The 22554-nt window shown below is 30.6% G+C and overlaps 3 protein-coding genes across 4 annotated transcripts; 2 read left to right on the top strand and 1 right to left on the bottom strand.

The window, feature by feature from the left end:
- Positions 1-588: 588 nt before the first annotated feature.
- LOC145753536 (uncharacterized) lies at positions 589-9745 on the top strand. Its single transcript, XM_082569941.1, has 14 exons — positions 589-700; positions 784-912; positions 1730-1896; positions 2004-2086; positions 3143-3261; positions 3498-3947; positions 4405-4491; positions 4754-4839; positions 6004-6085; positions 6362-6508; positions 6933-7076; positions 7244-7345; positions 8326-9171; positions 9232-9745. The coding sequence occupies exons 1-14, from the start codon at positions 589-591 to the stop codon at positions 9504-9506; spliced, it is 2829 nt and encodes a 942-aa protein (XP_082426067.1). The 3' UTR covers positions 9507-9745.
- An 802-nt stretch (positions 9746-10547) lies between these two features.
- LOC145752476 (uncharacterized) lies at positions 10548-17843 on the top strand. Of its 2 annotated transcripts, none has more exons than XM_082568772.1 (7): positions 10548-10620; positions 10842-10942; positions 11314-11506; positions 11581-11886; positions 12966-13196; positions 13280-16377; positions 16714-17843. In XM_082568772.1, exons 1-7 carry the CDS (start codon positions 10605-10607, stop codon positions 16924-16926), a joined length of 4158 nt encoding a protein of 1385 aa, XP_082424898.1. In that variant the 5' UTR covers positions 10548-10604; the 3' UTR covers positions 16927-17843. The 2 variants fall into 2 exon arrangements, with proteins under 2 accessions (XP_082424898.1, XP_082424897.1); XM_082568771.1 differs by having other exon boundaries at positions 10550-10665.
- Positions 17844-18013: 170 nt separating this feature from the next.
- On the bottom strand, positions 18014-21606 carry LOC145752477 (collagen triple helix repeat-containing protein 1-like). Its single transcript, XM_082568774.1, has 6 exons — positions 21367-21606; positions 20630-20779; positions 19935-20030; positions 19670-19755; positions 19228-19334; positions 18014-18685 (listed from the first exon to the last, which is right to left on the bottom strand). Exons 1-6 carry the CDS (start codon positions 21529-21531, stop codon positions 18546-18548), a joined length of 744 nt encoding a protein of 247 aa, XP_082424900.1. The 5' UTR covers positions 21532-21606; the 3' UTR covers positions 18014-18545.
- Between the last annotated feature and the right edge of the window lie 948 nt (positions 21607-22554).

Here is a 22554-nt window from a genome sequence, read left to right as displayed (position 1 = left end):
GCATTCATTTTTGCATGATCAAAACACACGTGACACACAATAATGTTCCAAATTGTTGAATCACACATACGTAACAATGCTTAATAATTCATGCTACTTAATCACCAATAATTGCAACTTTAATATTTAATAGAATTATATCTTTGCAAAAGTTAAATTTTTTTTTTTGTAAATATTTGAAATAATATTTTTTGCAAGTCATGTTTAAGTTTAATTACAAAAAATCGCGTTTTATTATGACGTAATAAAAGCCTACCGGAACAAGCCATTTTAGTATTTATTGGTCACGTCACGAAGTTTGTAAAATCACGCGATTCTGTAAAGTTTTTGTTAATTAAAATTTCATATTAATTGACTACTACGTGTTTAGAATTTGTGTTTTCGAATTTTTTGATACATCCAGGATGTTATTAAGATAATTTGAACATTTTAAACGCGGGTTTTTAAGCGATTTTTAGCCCTAATTTCACGATATATACCCTAATTTAAGTTATATTATTACAATCTGCATTAAAAACTATTAAAAGTACTAAAAATCGGCGTTAGAATCGTGTTTAATTAGCCAATTAAATTGAAAAACTTTTTACTATGTATGTAAATGCCGCTGCAAAACAAAGCAGAAGACAATTCTCTCTCTCTCCTGCTCTCTCGTTTTTCTATTCTCTTTTTTCTCTCGCGCGCTCTCTCGGATTTCCGGAGTGTTAGCGTATGACGTCACGGGCTACTTCCTCTAATATCTACGTTGTTACAACGCGTAGAGTTGTCAATTACTGATTTATTTAGCCTACGACTGCACGGGTATATTTACCAGTTACTGGTTTAGGCTACAGGCAACCATTTTTGTGCAAAAAATTCAACTACTGGACATCAAGGCTATGATGTCATGTGCCGAATTGACTACTAGTAACCTAGGTAAGTGTAGGCGTGGGTTATGACGTCATCGTGAGGTAACAAACGTTGTGATAATATGAATAGATATACTAAGAAAGTATTCTAGAATATAACATTTAATTTAGAATGCAGCAGAATAATTAAAGATTGATTTAAAATCAAAAAGGATATTTTTGAAATAAATTGAATTTAAAAATATATTACCAACTATGACAAAAAGTTAGTAGTTTATTATTATTATTATATTTTTACCACAAATAGAAAGATTTTATGCCAAAAGTTTAAATTAGCTTACCTTTTTTAAATATTACCCTTTATTTAAAAAAAAAACTAATTGTTAGAAATAAATACTTAAATTCCATGTTGAGGATATTATTTAAAATGATTTATAGAATTCTTAATTTTGTATAACTCATTTCTTAAAACCGTTTATGTTAATTCGCAGTAATTCTTATAATTTCCTGTTTTAAACTCAGTTTACTATTATAGTCATATCCAGGAAAAATTAAACAGCATTACCATCATATTAAGACAACAACTTAAATATTTAAAAGCTAGATAAATATTAGTTTCTTATTTTGAATTAATTTTTTAATTAAAATAATTTAATTTACTTTTTAATTAAATTAATACGGATCAAGGCCTAACGCACATAGTGATGTAATTACAGCCTAAATGACCTCACCAAAGGGAGCGTGCATCACTATTGATGCTACATAAGCCATAACGTCACAAACAAAGTTATATAACGTCACACTTAAACTTAACGTTTAACTTATCTTAACCTACCAAAAATGTAAAAAACTCACCTTAAATGACGTCATAATTTCGTTTTCAGATATGTCGTCCGACAGCGAGTCGAGTACGTCGCCTCCTTGGCTCGGCGAAGTTTTCGGTGGTAACCGGCAAGTTCATTTATGGCACTTTATCCTCGAATTGTTGCAGAACGACGAATATTGCGAGATCATCAGCTGGGAGGGAAGAAACGGAGAATTCGTTATCAAGGTAGGCACTTTAAAATGGATAATACGGCAAATACTTTTAATTAAATATTATATTTATCCTCGATTAACCTTTTTTTAGCATATTTATTAAATTTTTGTATTTTTAAGGCGCCAGGCGAAGTAGCAAGGTTATGGGGTGAACGGAAAAGAAAACCCGACATGAATTATGAGAAGTTAAGTAGAGCCTTGAGGTAAGCAAGTTATTTTTTCTGCATTACCTTAATAGGATAGGTTTTTAATTTTTTGAGGGAAAGGGTGTGCTGTTGTAGTGTGTTTGACCCATTGGTAAACGCCTTGCTTAAAAGCGAATATTGTGGCATTAGTGCGGCTCGAACCTGCTACCTTTCGGTTCGTATACTTTTTTAAAAACTGAAAAAACAACGTCAACAACAAAAAAAAACTATAAATAAATTAAAAAAATATTTAATGCACTGTCCTTTTTCCTTTTTTAAAAAAGAAAATTTTGTTAAATTAACAATTTAAAATGCGCCAAGCAAAAGATTCTGTTAAAAAAATCCAATTTTTTTTGGGAATAACAAAACGTTTTGAAACATTTTTAACCACATATTCATAACATGCGGAAATGAAAAAAAGGTTAATATTTACATATTAGAAATTCCACCATATAAGGTTTAATGATAAAAACCTAGACATACATTTTTAAAGGTTATATATAATTAGTTCAATTGGAAACAATAAATAATTATTAACGTGTCTAAATTACGTAATAAATTGACGTAAAAACTTAATTTTAAAAATTTACCAAAACCAGTACAAATATTACCCAATAAAACAAAACTAAACAATACTAATTTTAACAAAGCTAAAACTGGGTTTAAAGTGTTTTTAATAATGTATTTATTTATCCTCTATGTAGGAGGTCAACTTCATGACTTAAACATAAAGTAACATTAGTTACCCCAACCCAGTCTCAAGTTGACTTTGACAGTTTGGGATATTATTAAATATAATTGCTCGATGATTAAGCTGCTGATTAATTTTTTGTGGCATCGAAAAAAAACTAGGTTTAAGACATCTTTCTTAGGAACTTTACGGCATGTGGGCGGTGGGAATCAAACCCCCAATCCCTCAACCAATACGCCAAGCTACCAATTAATTTTAAAATTTAAATTCACTTAAACTTGTACAACTTAAGACTTTAAAAATAATATGGGTTATCCATTTAACAAATTAGTTTTTCAAACCAACGAAAATCTAACAAACCCAATTTATTTCTTTTCTTACAGATATTACTACGACAAACAAATACTTTATAAATCAAAGGGTAAAAGATATACTTATATATTTAACGCTACAACATTAGAAACTAGGCTCAAGCAAAAGGAGGGAAAGAAATTGTTGAAAGGTAATTTTGAATGTTAAATTAATACCAAAATATCTTTATTTTTTACGTAAACAAACAAGAAATATCTTTAAATCTCTAATCTAAAAAAAAAATTTTAACCATTTTGCAACCTAAACTAAAAAATTAAATTAACCATTTTAAACCTTTTTTAAACCATTTTAAACGACTTTAAACCCTTTTTAAATCATTTAACCCATTTTAAAGTCACGTGATCTAATGACGTCATTATTTTACAGAAGACCCTACGGATATGACGTCACTCTTGGACAGCCCGATTTTAAATCGAAAACAGAACCCGAAAACTGCGACATCGCGTGGCGGGATGTTCGGCGAATTCCAACTCCCCCGAAAAAGTCAAGAGTTTAAACATTCCGACGTGATGACGTCACCGCGCACCCACCACACGACCCCGGACTTTAACCGCGTCAGAAATGACGTCAAGACTGAACACGTGGGGTCTGCGTTTCGACCCTGGCCCACCAGCCCCGATTTGTCACGTAGTCGTTACGTCACAGAAAATTTGGGGAAATTCCCGTTTTACCCCATCGATTTACTTTCACCCAAGGAGAAAATCCGAATGGCGCTAGACCTACATCATAGACGGACATTGTCAACGTCGTCGCATATTCCGTTACGTCAGAGCCCGTATCGTTCACACTCACCAGCGAGACATGCAAGTTACGAAGGTGAATTTTTTTAAATTTATCCTCGATTTGCCGAAAATCAAATTTAGAAAGCCGCAAATTATTTAAAAAAAAAAATTGAAGAATAAAACAAGTGATTCAAAAAATGTAGACAAACAAAAAATTAAAAAAATTATTAATTGAGTTTGTCAATTATAAATATTAGGCAGTTTGGGATATTATTGGTTATAATTGCCCGACAATTAGGCTGTTTAGGTGCTGGCCCAGCAGGAGTTTTTAAAGTTTATAGTGCCTTACTTAAGGACGCTACAGCATGAGAGCAGTGGGGATCGAACTCAGGATCCCATGTAGTAAACCCAAGTGTTTTGACCATTACACCACGCTGTCATCACAACATATATTTTAATAAAAAAAATTTCACAGAAGTATTATATTATTAAAATTAAAAGAAAAATAATTTTTTAAAAAATCATGATTTTTTAATTAAATTTTTGTTTAGGTCTGAACGCTACCCCGCCCAAAACTTTTCATTTCCCGCCAAGGGAAAATCGAAATTCCCCTTTTTCCAATCATACCATGACAACAGGTACTTTTTACTACGTCTAATTTACTAAATTCGGAAATTCAGGCCTTAATTAAATTTCAAGTCACGTTAAAATTAATTCGTGCTGTTTGTGATCGAAACCGAAAAGAATTTTTTTAACTTTAAATGGAAATTTTGGGCCAAAATTTGGATCTCGTTATTTTTAGAAATTACTAATTTTTAAAAAAATTATTTTTTTTTAATTTTGGGCACATAAATTTAATATTAAAAATAATTTTTTATTCTAATTTATTATTTTTTTCAGGGTTTCCGAATTCGTACAACGACCAACATAGACATCAAATAAAATCCGAATCCGGAATTTTTACATTTAATCCGGGAGAAATAAAGGTAAAAACTAATTACAATTTAATTTAAAAAACACCCCAAAATTCAAGTACATAATAGTATATCTGGCAATTCAACATAACTATGCAATTGTAATGTCTTAAAAGCCAACATGGTGTAGTGGTAAGAACACTTGCTACACCACCATGAGGTTGTGGGTTCAATCCCCACTTATCTCATGCTGTAGCGCCCTTGAGTAAGGCGCTATAAACGGTATAAACTTCTGCTGAGCCAGCACTTGATCAGCAGCATAATTACCGGGCAATTTCAATCTATATAATATTCCAAACTGCCAAAAGCAACTCGAGACTGGATCTGGGTAACTGGTGTTACTCTATGTTTAGACCAAAAAGTCGACCTTCCCACATCGAGATATAAAAAATAAATATAAAAAAGGCCAAAAAATGTGAAAAAAAGAAAATAAAACCTATTTGACCCCTGCTTGCACTACTTTAGATTAAATCCAATAAATTTAAAAAATATTTCCTAAAATTGGCAAAAAAATTCCAATTCCGGGGATTCTGTCATTAAACTATCTTTAAACCTCGCATTGAGACTCTGTCTATGTTACGTCACAATGCGCATGACTGCGCGCGTTCTAATTTTAGCCGACCGGAACTCGATAGTGACGTCATAATGATTGTGACGAGGCACGCTGCTGCGTCTTTACCGGAAGTTACAAAATTCTAACTCTTAATTGTGATTAAAAAAAACTTTGAAATTGAATGCAAAAAAATTTGGCAAAATCAATAATTATTTATAATACCTGATGTTTGGAGTTCAAATCCCACTGCTGGCATGTTGTGTGGCTCTTAAAAATGCAAAAGAAGTGTAGACTCTTGCCAGTTCTAAAAACCAAGGACGGGTTAACAATTATGCAATATTGAAATTAATATAAAATCCTAAACTTAAAACTTAAGTTAAGGTATATACTAAGTTTGAAAAAATTTAAACTTGTACAACTTGAGGCTAGGTTTGGGATATCAAAATAATGAATTAGAGTTATCTAAAAAGCACCAAATAAACCCCTAAGATAGACATCTTTATTTTATGGTTAATTCTAAAACAAACTAGTCATCTCAAAATATAATATTTGTTGTAAAATTCCCAAAGTGTTTTATATTAACGAATTTGCATAACTTGACTAACACGTTTATTTTATTGCAGGCATTCATACAGGAGGATGTGACGTCACGAAAGCATAAGAACGAACGAAGTATGTCGTTAGGACAATGGGATAATAGAAAGGGTAAATACTTTATAGCAAAATTAAACTAAACAAAACCATTTTTTTTTTCAAATAAACCAGTTTTATATAAAATGGTTTCTCTAAAGACTAAATTACAATAAACACCACATCAACCAAGCTTAGAACCACATTAACCAATTGACAATTAAAAACAACCATTTTAAGATATATGGTTAATTTAAAACCCAAACTCCACGAAAGAACCACATTCTATAGTTATGGGTGGTTTATTTATAAAACACCATATTAACCATTAACAACCCATCTTTGTTTTAGATGGTCGAAAATATTCGGACCATATGCAACCATTGAGTGCCTACCCACGTACCAACCATCATATGGTTGATTCAAATGGTACTAGGATGGTCGAATTAAGAAAACCAACACCATCTGAATTACAAAGATCACGACAATCTATTTACGGTAAGGTCGTTGGTTTAATTCCCGGTAAAAGCAAAATGTATATTTTTTATCAAAAACAGAATGTAACACCCCGAAAAACCCAAACGACTAAAACAAAAAATAACAGCAAAAAACTAATTTTACCAATTGAACTTTTGCAAAAAAAACAACACCAATATTAACAATGACAAATTTTAACAATCACAAAACACAAAAAAGAATGAAAACTACAACGAAAAAAAAAGAAATTCAGCAAAAAAACTAACCATAACAAAAGAAACAACAACAAAAATTTACAACAACAATATTTACAAAAACAACAGCAACAATTCAAAAATATACACACAAACAAAAGTTATTTTATTTCGAAATAAAGATTAGTAAGAATAAAAATAAATACCTAACATTTCGAACCATAATTAACCCCAATCTCTTTATTATACAGAACGATCACGTTACAATAGAGCACAACATCACGATAGAGAACCCCTCAAGAAAGGATATATTGAATTAAAACGACCCCACAGAAATTATATTCCAAATTATCGTTCAGAACCAATTTCAATACCAAGATATTACTCTAATAAAGGTATAAATGAAAATTAAATAACAATCAAAAAATGTTTTGTCTTTTAATAAATAAATAAATATAAAAAATGTTAATTTTTAAAAGTTAATTTTTGGGGATTGAAATTATTGTTTGGAAACCCTATTTTTATTATTTGGAAACCCTGATTTCAAAAACTTTTTTTCTAGTAGGTGGAAGCGTGGACGACCTGAGACTTCAACGGAATCGAACTTTGAGCGAAGTTCAGACCGAACCAATGGATTTAAGAAAAAAACAAAACAAAGATCAAGGTGAGTTCAACAAAAGTTGTTACCCAAATAAAAACAAAAAAGGTTGTTACCCAAATAAAAACGAAAAAATTTGTTACCCAAATAAAAACAAAAAAAGATGTTACCCTAATAAAAACAAAAAAAGTTGTTACCCAAATAAAAACGAAAAAATTTGTTACCCAAATAAAAACAAAAAAATTTGTTACCCAAATAAAAACAAAAAAGTTGTTACCCAAATAAAAACGAAAAAAGTTGTTACCCAAATAAAAACAAAAAAGTTGTTACCCAAATAAAAACGAAAAAAGTTGTTACCCAAATAAAAACGAAAAAAGTTGTTACCCAAATAAAAACAAAAAAGTTGTTACCCAAATAAAAACAAAAAATTTGTTACCCAAATAAAAACAAAAAAGTTGTTACCCAAATAAAAACAAAAAAAGTTGTTACCCAAATAAAAACAAAAAAATTGTTACCCAAATAAAAACAAAAAAGTTGTTACCCAAATAAAAACAAAAAATTTGTTACCCAAATAAAAACAAAAAAGTTGTTACCCAAATAAAAACAAAAAAAGTTGTTACCCAAATAAAAACAAAAAAATTGTTACCCTAATAATAACAAAAAAATTTGTTACCCTGATAATAACAAAAAAGTTGTTACCCAAATAAAAACAAAAAAGTTGTTACCCAAATTAAAACTAGAAAAGTTGTTACCCTGATAATAACAAAAAAGTTGTTACCCAAATAAAAACAAAAAAGTTGTTACCCAAATTAAAACTAGAAAAGTTGTTACCTAAATTAAAACTAGAAAAGTTGTTACCCTAATAAAAACAAAAAAAGTTGTTATCCAAATTAAAACTAGAAAAGTTGTTACTCAAAATGAAAACAAAAACATGTTACCCAAATAAAAACAAAAAAGTTGTTACCCCTAAAAAAAAGTTGTTATCCAAATAAAAACAAAAAAGTTGTTACCCAAAACATGGATTTAAAAAAAAAATGTTTTTTTAGGTTTTTCGTCTGGGCGCAGCAACAGCACTAACACCTTACTTGATATCCCCACATTGCTATGCTACAGTCATACGTCACCAGTCATGACGTCATCGCTACGTGGCTCGGCGTGTTCGCTCTCGTCACCCCTACGCGGGTTAAAGTTGTCAGATTCCACGAGCCCCGTACCCCCGAGCCCGTCGCGTAAGCGGCACGGCATTGTGACGTCATCAACTAGGGACCACGATGACGTCATGGACACGCGATACGAGCGTTACCATGGCGACATGGCGTCGCCCGCAAAGCGAAGAATCTCGTCCCAGGTCCACGTACCTCGGGAAGTCCCCGGTTCACCCTTTAGATCGATCGCGCGGGACGCAGCCCCACATTCCCTCCCCTCTAGCCCCGTGATGCCCCCCAAGTGGCGTTTTAAGCAAATGTATAAGCACGTGACAACTCCCAGTAACATTGGCAAAGACCCTGAATTGACCCCCAACAAGTCTGGGGGTTATTTTGGTCGATTTAAGCTTACCCCACAACACCAAAAACTTGAAGCCTACCAGGACGACGACCAACTCATCGTCATCTCCGAAGATTATGACGTCACGATGGGCGATAACGTGACGACTACGGACGATGACGTCACGAATCGTAAAACCGCGTCGACAACGACCTCGCTTGTTAAAGCTGACGTCGAAAACTACAAACACGACGACTCCGACGATGACGTCATAATAGGAAAAAAACTTCTTTTAGCGGACGCTTCCGTGACCACAAGCCCTCTGGCGCCAACAAGTGTCGAGACGATGTCGTTGGATGAGGAATTAAGAGAAGACAAGGAAAATTCTGACAACGAAATTAAAACAGGTTTGTGAAAATATTTTTATTTAAAAAAATTCCTTTATTTTAATTTTAAATCATTTTTAGATCTTGACGCCAATAATAACTTCGAAGAGCGAGGAAGCACCGACAATGACGTCATAACGACACACAATGACGTCACCAAACAATCGAAACCCCCAATCTCAAAGTCAAACCCGCAAATCGCTATCTTCGAAAGTGGAAACAAGAATTTTTTTAAGTCGTTATTCGTACTAGATAAAAAACCGCGCTCTTGCCCTGCTACGCCATCTAACGTTCGGTGTATGGGGAGTACTGAGGCGATAATTCGGCCGCGCAGTGGCGGTGCAATAGTAGGTTAAAACAATAAATAATTTGCACTGGCAAAATTTACTTTTTAAGTACAAAATTTGCATTTTTTCTGTTAGTATTACGTTATAAATAAATTTGCACATAAAAATGTGTTTAAAAATTAGTTATTGTTTTACACTTAATTTAAAAATACAGTAATTAAAAAAAATTTGTTATTTTTTTCCGTTTTCAGTATTATTTTTTTTTATTTTTATTTATTTTTTGAGCTTGAATATTTGCACATTTTAATATGACGTCATTTCAATGTATCTTATTTGCGCAAATACTGTATTTTAAACTGTAAAAAAATCTCGACATAAAATAAAAGAATAAAATAATAATTAAAAAAAATTATTTAAATATTTCGCAAAAAATATTTATGAAAAAACGTTTTAAAAACTAATAAATATTAAGGCATACAGAAAACTAAAATATGAACAATAAGCTAGGACTTTACTTTATAAAGAAAATGATCCAAACTTTAAAAAAAAGAACTTCCTTTTTCATGATATGATAATACAAGTGAGTCAGAGGCATACCAGGAAATGCCTAATAGATTTTCGCAACGTTATAAAGTATAACGGGTAAAAATTAGCAATTTTAAAATAATAAATAGATAACAAACTGCTATACCAAAATTAATAAAAACAGACCTAAAATTAGATCGAAATCTATAAGAAAAACTAGCTAGTTTAAGCAAAAATTTAGTGTACAAAAGCTTAGATTTCCATATTTTCCTACTTAACCATAATACAACAATAGGAAATTGTGTTATTACAAAGCGTGGGTGGTTGAATATCCTATAAGAACTACATATATAACATGTATAACCTATGTTATTTATTAATTTACGAGTGGCAAAGTTAGCCTAACAGAAAGTCGTTACTTTTAGTAGTAACTTAATTTAGATTTAATGATTTAAACCAATGTAAATATAATAAAAAGTACAGAAAAATTAAAAATAGAAAATACTAAATTTGAAAAGCTATAAATTAACGGGCGTTTATATTATATATATGCCTTTTTTTAAAACACAAATTTTTTAAATTTAGAAAAAAAATTTAAAAAAAATGTAATTTTAATTTGTCGTTTTGATATATTACGTAATAATGGAAGACCTAAACGGTAGGTCACGTGATATATTTATTACCTATACCAACTCTAAATTAGGTAGTCCTAAATAAATCTATTTTAAATGTTGGTTAAATAAATATTAGCTTATGAAACATTTATATTTAAAATGCTAATAAATCTATAATACAACTTTCATATTTAACTTTCATAATTTATTTAAATTCTAACTTTACAATAAACAACCTTTATATATATATAAACTTTTGTTTTAGATAAGGAATATAATGTTAACTCGCTGGCCAAAGCAAGAAAATATTCAAGAAGAATAAAACTTAAAAATCTGCCAAGTAGTAATTTGGAGGTCACTGCAATAGTAAGGGCATATAAGTAACAATAATTAGTGTTTTTAATGCATATGAGTTAACATTTGTGGTACATATTTTAAAAACAAAGATATGGATTTCTAATAAAAAGCGCTTTAAAAATAATTTAACTAGTTTTTAACTGGCAATGTAGTATTTACTATCTAAAGGTCCTGGGTTCGATCCCCACTATTCTTATTTTTATATCGTTTTTAAAGAAATGTGCTAATAATATCAACTACGGACAATCCTGAAAAGCAATTCGCAATTTGAAACTAAAGCCATGCGTGGGCATCGAACCCAAGACCCGGCGTGTTAAATTACGCTTTGTTTATTTAAATCCCTAATAGACTAACTATACGCTAAATATTTTATTTTTTAGACGAGAAATAGAGCTTCTGCTAGACATGCCGTTCCGATCAAAGACCGTATTAAGTTATTAAACGTGGACGGTGGTGCGCCCACTGCCGGGAGGAAAATTTCGATCCGGGTCCGAAAATCGGTTAAAAAACAAAACCCTGAAGATAGCCCGAGAAAAGAACTTCGAAAAACATTTGACAGTTACGCAAAAGAGGGTAAACAAAAACTAAACATAACTTGAATTTTAGTTTACAAATAAAAACCAAATTTTTACAAATAATCCAATTAGATACTACGGAAAACACAGAAAATCCAAGTGACCAAAAACTGGTCCGAAAAAAAATTTCGTCTCGCAGACGAGCTTACCAGGCGGATCAAAATTTCCAAAAGCCTTACACGGCGCATCAAAAAAATATGAACGACCCAAACGACCATGAAAACACGCAGAATGATGATAAAAATTCGCATGGTAACAATGACAAACAATCTGCCCAAGACGAAGTGACGGGAATTGCAAGAAAAATTAAAATGTCGAAACGAATAAAAGCAAGCGAACGTAAAAGACCGGAAAAAGATAATCAAGAATCGATACAAGGTAAAAGTTAAATTAAACCTTAATAGTTAAATATATAAAACAATTAATGCCTTATAGACACAAACATTATCACAGAAATAACAGGTTATTTAGACTAGCACAATTTTATTTTCAAAGTTAGAACAGCTTTTTAAATTACATAAAGTTTTTTTCTAAATCACTAGATATTTATAATTTTAGTTACTTTGTCAAAGTCATATATTAGCAATATTTTTATACTCAAAAATTAATAAAGTTGGTGTCACTGAACACAAAAATGATTTTAACTTTAAATAATTTTACCTACTTTTTTAATTATACAACTTTAAAAAAAAATTTAAATTAAATAAAAAAAAGAAAAGGAAAGCCCTGTTTGTGTTGACGTAAAAATTACTAACTTGTATACATTCACTACGCTACTTGGTACTTTCTACGTCACACAAAAAAAATATGGTAACCTGGTTTTTTATGTTAATCATTTTCCAGTATTTTTTAAAATTTTGTAAGTACCACAGACATTTTTCAAAGGTTCCCAAGCCATTTTATGATTTATTGTCAACCATACTAACATGCTATATACATAACTTGCAAAATTGCAAAACTCTGTAACATAACACTTTAAAATGACTTTATGCAGCAAGAAAAAAATTAGTGTTTATTATTTATGGAAATTCAACCTTATTAAACAATACTATAAACCCATAAGCCAAAATACTACAATTCTTAAAGCAATACAAAATCATTCAAATTTTTTTTTAACTATGACGTGTTTGGAACTATATAAAAATTTTTTTTTTTCATTTTCCATTGAACTATTATATGGTTTATTGTAAAAAAAATTAAATTAAAGCAGGACAATAGATTTAAAAGTTGAATAAACTGTCACGACATTACTACGTCATAAAATACAATAAACCATGTATAAAACATCATCAGTATAGTGTTATATAACGCATGGGTTTACAAGTTGACAAAATCATTAGTTTAAATCATTAATTCTTATTTTCAATACATTAATGTGATAATAAATGCCTTTAAAATTCCTTTAAAATTTTTAATTGCTGTAAAAGAATCAATTTTAAAATTTAAAATTTTTTTAGATTTAAATTCTGATGAAAAGCCGACCCAACAAAAAATTATCCGAAAAAGTATCTCGACTCGTAGAAGAGCCTTCCTAGCTGCTCAAAACGATGACGCCATCACGAAACCCCATGACGTCAATGAGGACCAAGACAAGAAAGATCAAAGCGTAGAATCAAAACCCAGAAAAATTCGTATGTCAAGAAGAGTAAAGAAGTTTAATCAATTAGCTCTACCGGGCCAAGATCAAGGTAAGCTTAACTAGCTTATAGCCCATGCATTAAAGCATAACAAAACTAACTTCTGACGTATTTAACCCGTAATATTCTAATAGGACCTCCTGAAGATAATTCACCACAAGAGGACGCTACTGACGCAACAGACGACTTTCTAAAGAGACGCGGCAGACTAAGAGTTTCGCGAATTCAGCGCCTACAAACTAACGACAACCGAAAACGCTCAATAAAACGCGTAGTACGGGCGTCAGCGAGGCACAGTGTACCTTTAGCACAGCGTATAAAAGCCTTACAAACAGGTGAAGAACAGAGTGATGGTAAACCTTCGAATGAGCAACCATCGCGCGAAGTTACAGATCGTTCTGGATTACGAGAGAAATACATTGACACATTCAACAAAATGGCGGCCAACAACGACGAAGCGCCGCCTAAACGTAAATCGATTCGCGTTGTTCGTAAATCTGCGCGCCACAACGCTCCTGTAAGGCAAAGAATGTATCAGTTGGATGCATCGACGACTGAGAAAGATGTAGAAGCTGAAGAGTTGAAAAAAACGCGGCTCCAACAGGCTGAAAATGAGATTGTGAAGAAACCATTACCTCTACCAGCTAAAGGGTACACTGTTGAAACCGGAGCAGACGAGGTAACAACAACACAAGACAAAAAAATAAACACAGATAATGACCAATATTTTGACACTACCACGCCAAAAGACCATACACCAGAAAAAGATCACACAACAGAAAAAGACTATACACCAGAAAAGGACCATACACAAGAAAAAGACTATACACCAGAAAAAGACCATACGCAAGAAAAAAACCATACACAAGAAAAAGACCACACACTAAAAAAAGACCATACACCAAAAAAAGACCACACTCTAAAAAAAGACTATACACCAGAAAAAGACCATACACAAGAAAAAGACCATGCACCAGAAGAAAACCACACACCAAAAAAAGACTATACACCAGAAAAAGACCATACACAAGAAAAAGACCATACACAAGAAAAAGACCATGCACCAGAAGAAAACCACACACCAAAAAAAGACCATATACCAGAAAAAGACTACAGACAAGAAAATGACCACACACTAGAAAAAGACCACCCCCAAATGGTAACAACAGAGAAAATTGTACACCAATCTCCAGTGACAAAAACACCAACTCCTAAAGCCAGATCACAAAGTTTATTGAAGACCACAACCAAATCACCGGAAAAACAGTTAATAAATAAACCAATATCAGCACCTAGATCTGTAAAAGAACCAGAAACAACTGACTTGGACCAATCTTATAACCATGAACCTAAAAAAACACCATCTGTTAAACCTATTTGCCTTGGTGACCATAGCGATATACCAGTATTAGAACATGAAAGCAAAACACCAACACCAAAACAACCAGATCTTAACATAACAGGTCAAACAACACCAGATTTAGAGGTTAACACAACACCAATAAAAAACAAAAATGACATTGAAACACCATTAAAGAAAACTAATGACGAAAAATCCATTACCAAAAAACCAGCACACCATGAAGAAAAAACACCAGACAACCAAATTCAGGAAAATATACCAGTAGCAAGTCAAACATTTAAAACTGAACCAGTTTATCAAAACAACCAACAAATAGAGAACCAGCAGCTAGAAAACACCAGAAAAACTGCACCAGAGATGGAATCAGCTGCAACACCATTAGAAAAAATTAAAGAACCAGAAAACACCATCCAATTTCAAGAACCAGTCAAAATCACAACAGAAGCAATTGAAGAACCAGTATTATCATTGACTGAAAGGGAAGACTTGGACAAACAAGATCAAGAACAAAAACCACTTAAAACCGAAACGGAACCAATAAAAGAACCATTATTAACTGAAGAAGAAGAATTACACAAACAAGAAAAAAACATAAATCTGGACAAAAACAAAGAAAAAATTATCGAAACCATACAACAACAATCTTCACTACGAAAAAAAGATCGAAACAGCAAAAAAATCCCCGCATCCGAGGTTCACTCCATCAGATCCCTAACCAGAGAGAGATCAAACTCGTCAACAGACTCATCTGGCGAAAACACGAGCGAAGATAGTAAGGAAGAGGAAGAGTACTATTTCAATGATGACAACGAGGATAAAGAGGTTACAACAAAACGACAATATAGCAGAATCTTCTCAGATGAAAGCATAATCGATCGATCGGAAGTTGTTGAATATCATCCTGAAGTTTATACTTTGTGTGAAAAATCAGAAATACAAGCAGAGAACGATGAAATTTGTAAAAACAAACTAAATACGATGGAAGAAAAAAAAGAAAAAGCAACAAAAACATTAAAACAGACACAGCAAATTCAGGAAAGACCTCCAGCCTTTATGGATAAAGAAGGTGCTTATACAACTGAAAAATCAAAACAAGAAGAAAAATATATAGCTACAAGAGAAAAACAGAAACAAAACCAAAAAAAAATTGCAAACTTGGAAATGGAAACACAAAAACATCAAGAGGTTGTGACCCAAGCACAAGAAAAACAACAAAAATTATCAAACTTACAACTAGAAGAACAAGAAACTAAATCTGTTACAGCAACAAAAAAACAACAAATAGAAAAAGAACAAGGACACTTAGCAACAACCACAACAGTGAAGCAACAGGAAAAATCAAAATCACAACAGCAACAAAAAGAAAAGTCCTTAAATGATAAAGAAACCATAGAAACACCAGAAAAACATGAACCATATACACCACTTACAAAACAAGAACAACCAGAAAAACAGCAAAAAAGCCTACAAGAAGAAAACTTAGCCTCAACCAGACAAAAACAGCAGGAACTTTTAACAACAACAGAAAAACAACAGAAAAAAAATTCTGCTACATCACAACAAAAACAGCAAGAAAACCAAACAACTAAACAAATACAAGAACACCACTCAGCACAACAACAACAAAAACAGCAAGAAACAAAAACAATGACAGAAAAACACCAAGAACTTCTTTCACCTCCTGCTGATAAAAATGAAGAAGCAATTTACACGGATGACTCGGAATTCACGGGAGACAGTGATGAAGAGATTGTCTACGTGGATGAAGATGGAAATGTTGTGGAGTACGACTCGGATGGAAATGAGATCATTTACGTCACTGAGGATGAGGAGGAAGACGAAGAAGAAGAGGGAAGTGAAGATGAAGAGGTTGGTGAAAAAAAAATTTTTTGAAATAAAAATAACTTTTTTTTAATATTTATTTATCTTGGTGTAAGAAAGTCAACTTAACGACCTAAACATAGAGCCACATATTTTACCCCGACCCAGTCTAAAGTTGGTTTAAACTGCTAATTAAGTATTGGCTCAGCAGGAGTTTAAACCCTTTAAGTCGCCTTTTTCAAGGGCTCTACAGCATAGAAGCAGTGGGGAACAAACTCGGGACCTTATGTAGTAAAGCGTTTTGACCACTATACCATAAATCATTAAAATTTTATAACAGGAGAAAACTAAATAAAATTTTTCTCAAAATTTTTATTTTTCTAGGTTGTTTATGTTTACGTCGACTCCGATGGCAACGAAGTCGAAGGTGAATTTGACTCGGATGGAAACGAGATCATCTACGTCTCCGAGGAGGAAGATGAAGAAGAAGTGATCTACGTGGATGAAGATGGAAATTATGTTGATGCTGATGGAAACCCTGTCGATTACGAACCAAACAGCGACGATGAGATTATTATTGAAGAGGAAGAAGAATAGGGTTTCCAAACAATTAAAAAAATCAGAGTTTCCAAATAATTTTTGGAAAAAATCAGAGTTTCCAAATATTTTTAAAAAAATTTTGGGTTTCCAATAAATTTTAAAATTTTTTATTTTTTTCTTTATTTTAAAAAAGGATTTTCTTTTTTGTTTTTACAAACTTAATTAAGTTTAAGATTCGATTTTACAGAAATTACAAAAAACGTTTTGGGAAAATCAGGGATAAAAAAATTAATTTTTTTTTTAAATTTAAAAACATTTTTTTTACTGTAAATTAATGTAAATACCTAAGTTTTTATGTATATGTAAACCAAGTTATCATTTGTATTTTTTAATTATCATATTAATATATTATTGTATCTAAATTTGTTAATATTGTTTCTAAAATCACTTATACATTAAAAATTTTTGGGTCAAATTTTGTTTTTAAATTGAACTAACGCTGCGAAGTCATCAGATTAAATAAATGTAAATATTAAAAAAATTATTAAACACTTTTACACCACCATGCACTTAAACCTATTTATTCAAGAATAATCAACTTGTAAATTACTTAATTTTAACTCAAGGGTCCTCCAAGTGCAATGTTGTAAATATTTGTAAATATTATTCTCTGTTAATCAGAAAGTTATAAAAATATGTGAAATAACTTTAAATTTTATGATTAATTTGTTTTTTCTTAGATTGGACAAGGGCTTTCTTTATATTTTTTGTTTTAAAACATACTTATGAGTAAATATATATTGATTTGAAACAATTTACGCTAATATATTTTATGTGATGTAAAGTAAAAAAAATATGGGGTATTTTTTTTAAATTTTACTTTTCTAAAACATGAATTACTTTTTAAGACAGAATATATCAATTATGAAACAATATGTGAATATAAATTCTATCCTATACAACTTGTTTAATTTGTATTATTTTATTGTTGCTTCACTATAATGTATACTGTGTAATTATTATATTTCATTGTAAATTTTGTTATTTTGCTAAATTTTTAAATTATTAATTATTAAGTGATACAACTATAACTACCTAGTGTTTTAAAAATAATATTACTTATTATTTTAAAACGCTTTTATTAGAATGAACTTATTACAAAAAATGTCAAAATCTATTTAAAATTAAAAATATTCATCATTTATATTGTAAAATATTACATCTATGCTATTATTAATCAATTTATTAATTGTTGTTAAAACTGTTATTTGTGTTATTTATTTAATATTTGTAAATAAAATGATTTGATAAATTTAGGAAAAATTTTGAGAATATTTACAATATTAATTTTAAAATATTACAGGTTTTAGTTAGTTAAAATTTAATTATTAATTGGTAAAAAAATTGATGTTAAATTAAGTTATTTATTCATTCTTGCTTTTTTGAATTAATTTTTTTTTTGATTTTTATACTTTTTAATTTGTGTTAATGGAAAAATGATTAAAAAAAATTTGTTAATGAAAAATTAAAGTTTTGCCAACAACTAATGAAAATTAATTAGTATTGATTGTTATTTTAAAAAGATCTAATATTAAAAATTAATTAATTGTTTATGATAGTGACAAATTTTTGATATTTTGGGTTAGTTTTCGAAAAAAAATTTTAATTTTGATTTTTTAAAGTTCGGTCAAAATAATTCTGGAAGACGAATTCCAGCCTGTCCTTGTTTGACCTCTGACATAGTTGCCATGGCAATGACCAACCCAAAACTCAATTTCATGAAAACCAGCACTTAAATGGTCGCAAATACCAACCACTAAAAAGTGGTTAAAAATAAATTTAAGAAAAAATTGGTTCACAATATTGGTTTAAAATTTTGGTTTAACTTTTTAGACTTTTAAATTGAATTTTTTAAGTGATTGATTCTTTAGTGTTTAAAAAAAAGTTTTTTTGTTTTAAAATACTCTTACAGCTTCTTGGAGGAAGAATTTGAATTTTAAATTTAAAACACAAAAACTTCAACTTTTTAACTATTTTACAAACACATAAAAAACAAATTAATTTCACAACAAAATTTTTATAAATCTGCAATAGTTTAAGATAGTTAAAAACCCTTAAAAAATGGACAAACAAACAAACAAAACTAAAAAACCACAACAAATTCGCCAAAAAATAAAATAAAAATTAAATTATGGACAGAAAAATTAGGAGTCGATAAAATCCCCTAAATTTTACCATGAAGTTAAAATAACATCATACTAATACACACCCTAGTTAACACTTTGTTAAACTATTTTTATTAAACAGCCTTTTTTTTCCACAAAAATAACTTTAAATAAAAGACTAATATTAACTTACCGCTCATAGTTCTGTGTATGTTTATTTCTTGTGAACCAGAGTTGAGGTAAACAAGTCCATCAATCGTTTGAGGATTTCTACATTCTGCACCATCAAAAGTAAAATACCTAAAAAAACAAGTAAAAAAAAATTTACAATCAAATTTAACGACTGATAATTTAACTAAAATTTGTTAAGTGGTCTATACCATGTTATAAAGTAATATCTTATGTAAATATTTAACAATTTTGGCATATACAGGCGTTTTATTTTTGTCATTTTTTTGTATTGCATCAATGTTTACTTAACTCATTTAGCAGCTTTATTATCAAGCAATTATAACCTATACAAAAAAACTCGAGACTAGGTCAGACTAACAGATGTTGCTCTATGTTTAGGTCGTTAAGTTGACCTTCCCACATCTGCAGAAATAAATATAAATATGTAATAAAATTGATCTTACCATCTGTTGCAGCATTCTGTGTTGTTTTTACATTTAACTCTGGTTGAACCGTGCCATTCAACTCTTAACATTGATGAACTATACATCTAAACATATGAAATATTTTAAAACCTATTGCTAGTGGGCAAATATATATATATATTTTTTTGTATATATCATTATCCTCGATGTGGGATGGTTGATTGCACAACCATAAACATTTACTCTGACCCAGTCTAAAGTTGCTTTTCAAGATTTAGTATATTTTAAGATTTAGACAACAAACCTTTATTATAGAGCAGTGTTGTACTCTTCCAAAGTTTGGGGCATAATTGTAGCTGTCCCAAGCACATTGCTTAACCCTTGAAGCCTTTGGGCTGCCCTTAAAACAAAAAATAAATCAGTTAGACTTAGTTACAATCTTGTTAGCATTGACTCATCCAAAAAAAAAACTTTTTTTTATTTCGTTATGTCCGATCCAAAAATGCCAACATTGTCATTGCTCATTGAGGTTCTGAGTTTAATTCTTACTGCTTTGATGTGGTATCTATTAGTTATGTGGTGATTGTCATTTTTTATGATCGAAATCATACGTAACCGAAAAATCAGTAACTTCATAATATTTAGTATAATTTACCAAAACAGAGGGAACTTTTACTTGCGCGGAAAGAATGCGCTGTAAATAATTTTGCGTTGAATTAACAAATAAAAGTATACGTAACACCATTTGAATTATGACGTTACAATATCCTCAAAAAGTTTATAGAAATCTATGTGGTTAAGGCATGTGAAGTGCTGGTTTATTTGTGACCGAAATTAATTTACCATTTTAATCGGCGCATCACTAGTATCTATACCTTAAGCCGATTTAAAATTACATTAAAGCAGCAAGTATCAAACTTAGAACCCCAAGTAGTGACGTTTAGAGCCTTTTACTACAACTTGTATTGAGTCTTTTACAATGCCGGTAATTTTTCCTACCCCTGAATTCTTATCAAAACTTCTTCCTGGCGCTCCTGGTGCTCCTCTTTCTCCAGGGACCCCAGGGAGTCCGTCTCTTCCTGGAGGACCTTGGATAAAAGCATGGATGGAAGGACAATCTTCAAAAATCTCAGTCTTTACTGTTGTGTCCTAAAATCAAAAATTTATTTTTATATTGAACAAATTATTAAAAATAACAAAATCTATCAAGAAATAAGAATGTTACAACAACACACATATTATGCTTTCTATGGTTCAAATAAAAATTGTCAAGTCACAAAAAATAGAATAAAGTACACTTTTTAAGTATTTTGATATATTTAGTGAACACATAAGGTCCTGGGTTTAATCCCCACTGCTCTCATGCTGCAGTGCCCGCATGTAAGGTGCATTAAACAATACGAACTCTTGTTAAATCAATTCTTTAACAGCAGCCTAATTATCGAGCAATTATAATCTATAATATCCCAAACTGCCAAAGGCAACTCGGACTAAGTCAGGGTAACAAATGTTACTTTCCTGGCTCAGCAGGAGTTCATACCATTTATAGCGCCTTACTCAATGGCGCTACAGCATAAGATCAGTGAGGATTGAACCCACAACCTCTTGTGTGGTGTAGCAAGTGTTTTTACCACTACACCACGCTGCAGATTTAGGTCATAAAATCGCCCCTTTTGAGAATAGATAAATATATATAAAATATAATTATTAATATTATTAGGTTAGACTCTGCTTACATCTGCTGATCCTCCTTGCCAATCAACATTAGGCGGTATATTGAAGTCATCAAAATCTGTTTCGTTTATGTGGTTAATTGTTTTCTCGATAATATCCTGAGACAAACAACAAGAAATAAACAAAACTAACAACAAAGTTATTAATTTCAACATTTTTGCTAACATAAAAATCAATTAAATTTTTTTATAATATTTTTTAAAAATACAACTTTATATAACAGATTAAACCATTTTCTGTTTCTAAATGTTGTAAAATTTTTTAATTTGACAAAAACCAACTAAATTGACTGTTTTATAGATGATCATTCAGTTATTTAAAAAACAATTCGAAAAAATCTGTTTAAAAATGCAAAAAACTGCAAACTGAACAAGTAATTAAATCAGAAGACAGATGTAATTACTTCCTGAAATGTTTTAAATTAGCCAATCTGTGATTATTAAACTTGCAATTTGCCTTAAAAAGAATTAAATTCTTGTGCAACTGCTGCATAAGCATTTTTAAATCATGACAGATTTTTCATTAAAAATGTTTACTAAAAATCCTTTTGTTGCTTTTAGTAGCTGTAATATTAGGTTCTAGGTTCGATCCCCACTTTGTACACAATTCCAGCAGTTTAGTTATAACAAAAAGTTTTTCAACCTGCCAAAATCAACTTAGGACTGGGTTGGGGTAACTGATGTTACTTTATATTTAGGCTGTAAAGGCAACCTGTAAAGGCAACCTACCACATCAAGGATAAATAAATGTATATATTCTTACCTAAAACTACTGTAAGGGTCATTGTTATTCCAATAGCTATACTAAAAATAACACAATCTTACCTTTGTAAACCTTTTAAATCCTATCCTTCTATTTTCATTTAATCCAATATTATTTAACAAAATTATTTTTACAAATATCTGTTCAAAAGAAATACAAATTAAATGATAAACATGGTAATTAGGAATTAAAAATACACCTTTGAATAAAAATATTTTGCATATAATTAAATTTTAACACTAATTGCAAATATAACATAATGAACATTAATTAAATATGAAATTATAAAGTAAGACATTTACTAAACTATTGCAAAGATATTAAAAAAAATTACAATATTACTTACTACCACTACACAAAAGTTAATTTGCAACTTAAAAAAATTTGAGGCTTAAAAATAAAAGACAGTATTAGTTATAGCAATAACG

This window comes from Corella eumyota, chromosome 5 (genome assembly GCF_963082875.1).
Source record: "Corella eumyota chromosome 5, kaCorEumy4.1, whole genome shotgun sequence".
NCBI lineage: Eukaryota > Metazoa > Chordata > Ascidiacea > Phlebobranchia > Corellidae > Corella > Corella eumyota.
This window is presented reverse-complemented; position numbering and strand designations above follow the sequence as displayed.

Coding starts and splice junctions, on each gene's coding strand:
- LOC145753536 (XM_082569941.1), top strand. CDS start 589: ATGTATGTAAATGCCGCTGCAAAACAAAGCAGAAGACAATTCTCTCTC. Junction 913..1,729: donor ATTGACTACTAGTAACCTAG/GTAAGTGTAGGC, acceptor TTTCGTTTTCAG/ATATGTCGTCCGACAGCGAG. Junction 6,086..6,361: donor ACAATGGGATAATAGAAAGG/GTAAATACTTTA, acceptor TCTTTGTTTTAG/ATGGTCGAAAATATTCGGAC.
- LOC145752476 (XM_082568771.1), top strand. CDS start 10,605: ATGGAAGACCTAAACGGTAGGTCACGTGATATATTTATTACCTATACC. Junction 10,943..11,313: donor ATTTGGAGGTCACTGCAATA/GTAAGGGCATAT, acceptor TTTATTTTTTAG/ACGAGAAATAGAGCTTCTGC. Junction 13,197..13,279: donor TCTACCGGGCCAAGATCAAG/GTAAGCTTAACT, acceptor ATATTCTAATAG/GACCTCCTGAAGATAATTCA.
- LOC145752477 (XM_082568774.1), bottom strand. CDS start 21,531: ATGTTAGCAAAAATGTTGAAATTAATAACTTTGTTGTTAGTTTTGTTT. Junction 20,031..20,629: donor GTTTTGATAAGAATTCAGGG/GTAGGAAAAATT, acceptor TTTTGTTTTAAG/GGCAGCCCAAAGGCTTCAAG. Junction 19,756..19,934: donor AACACTGCTCTATAATAAAG/GTTTGTTGTCTA, acceptor TCATATGTTTAG/ATGTATAGTTCATCAATGTT.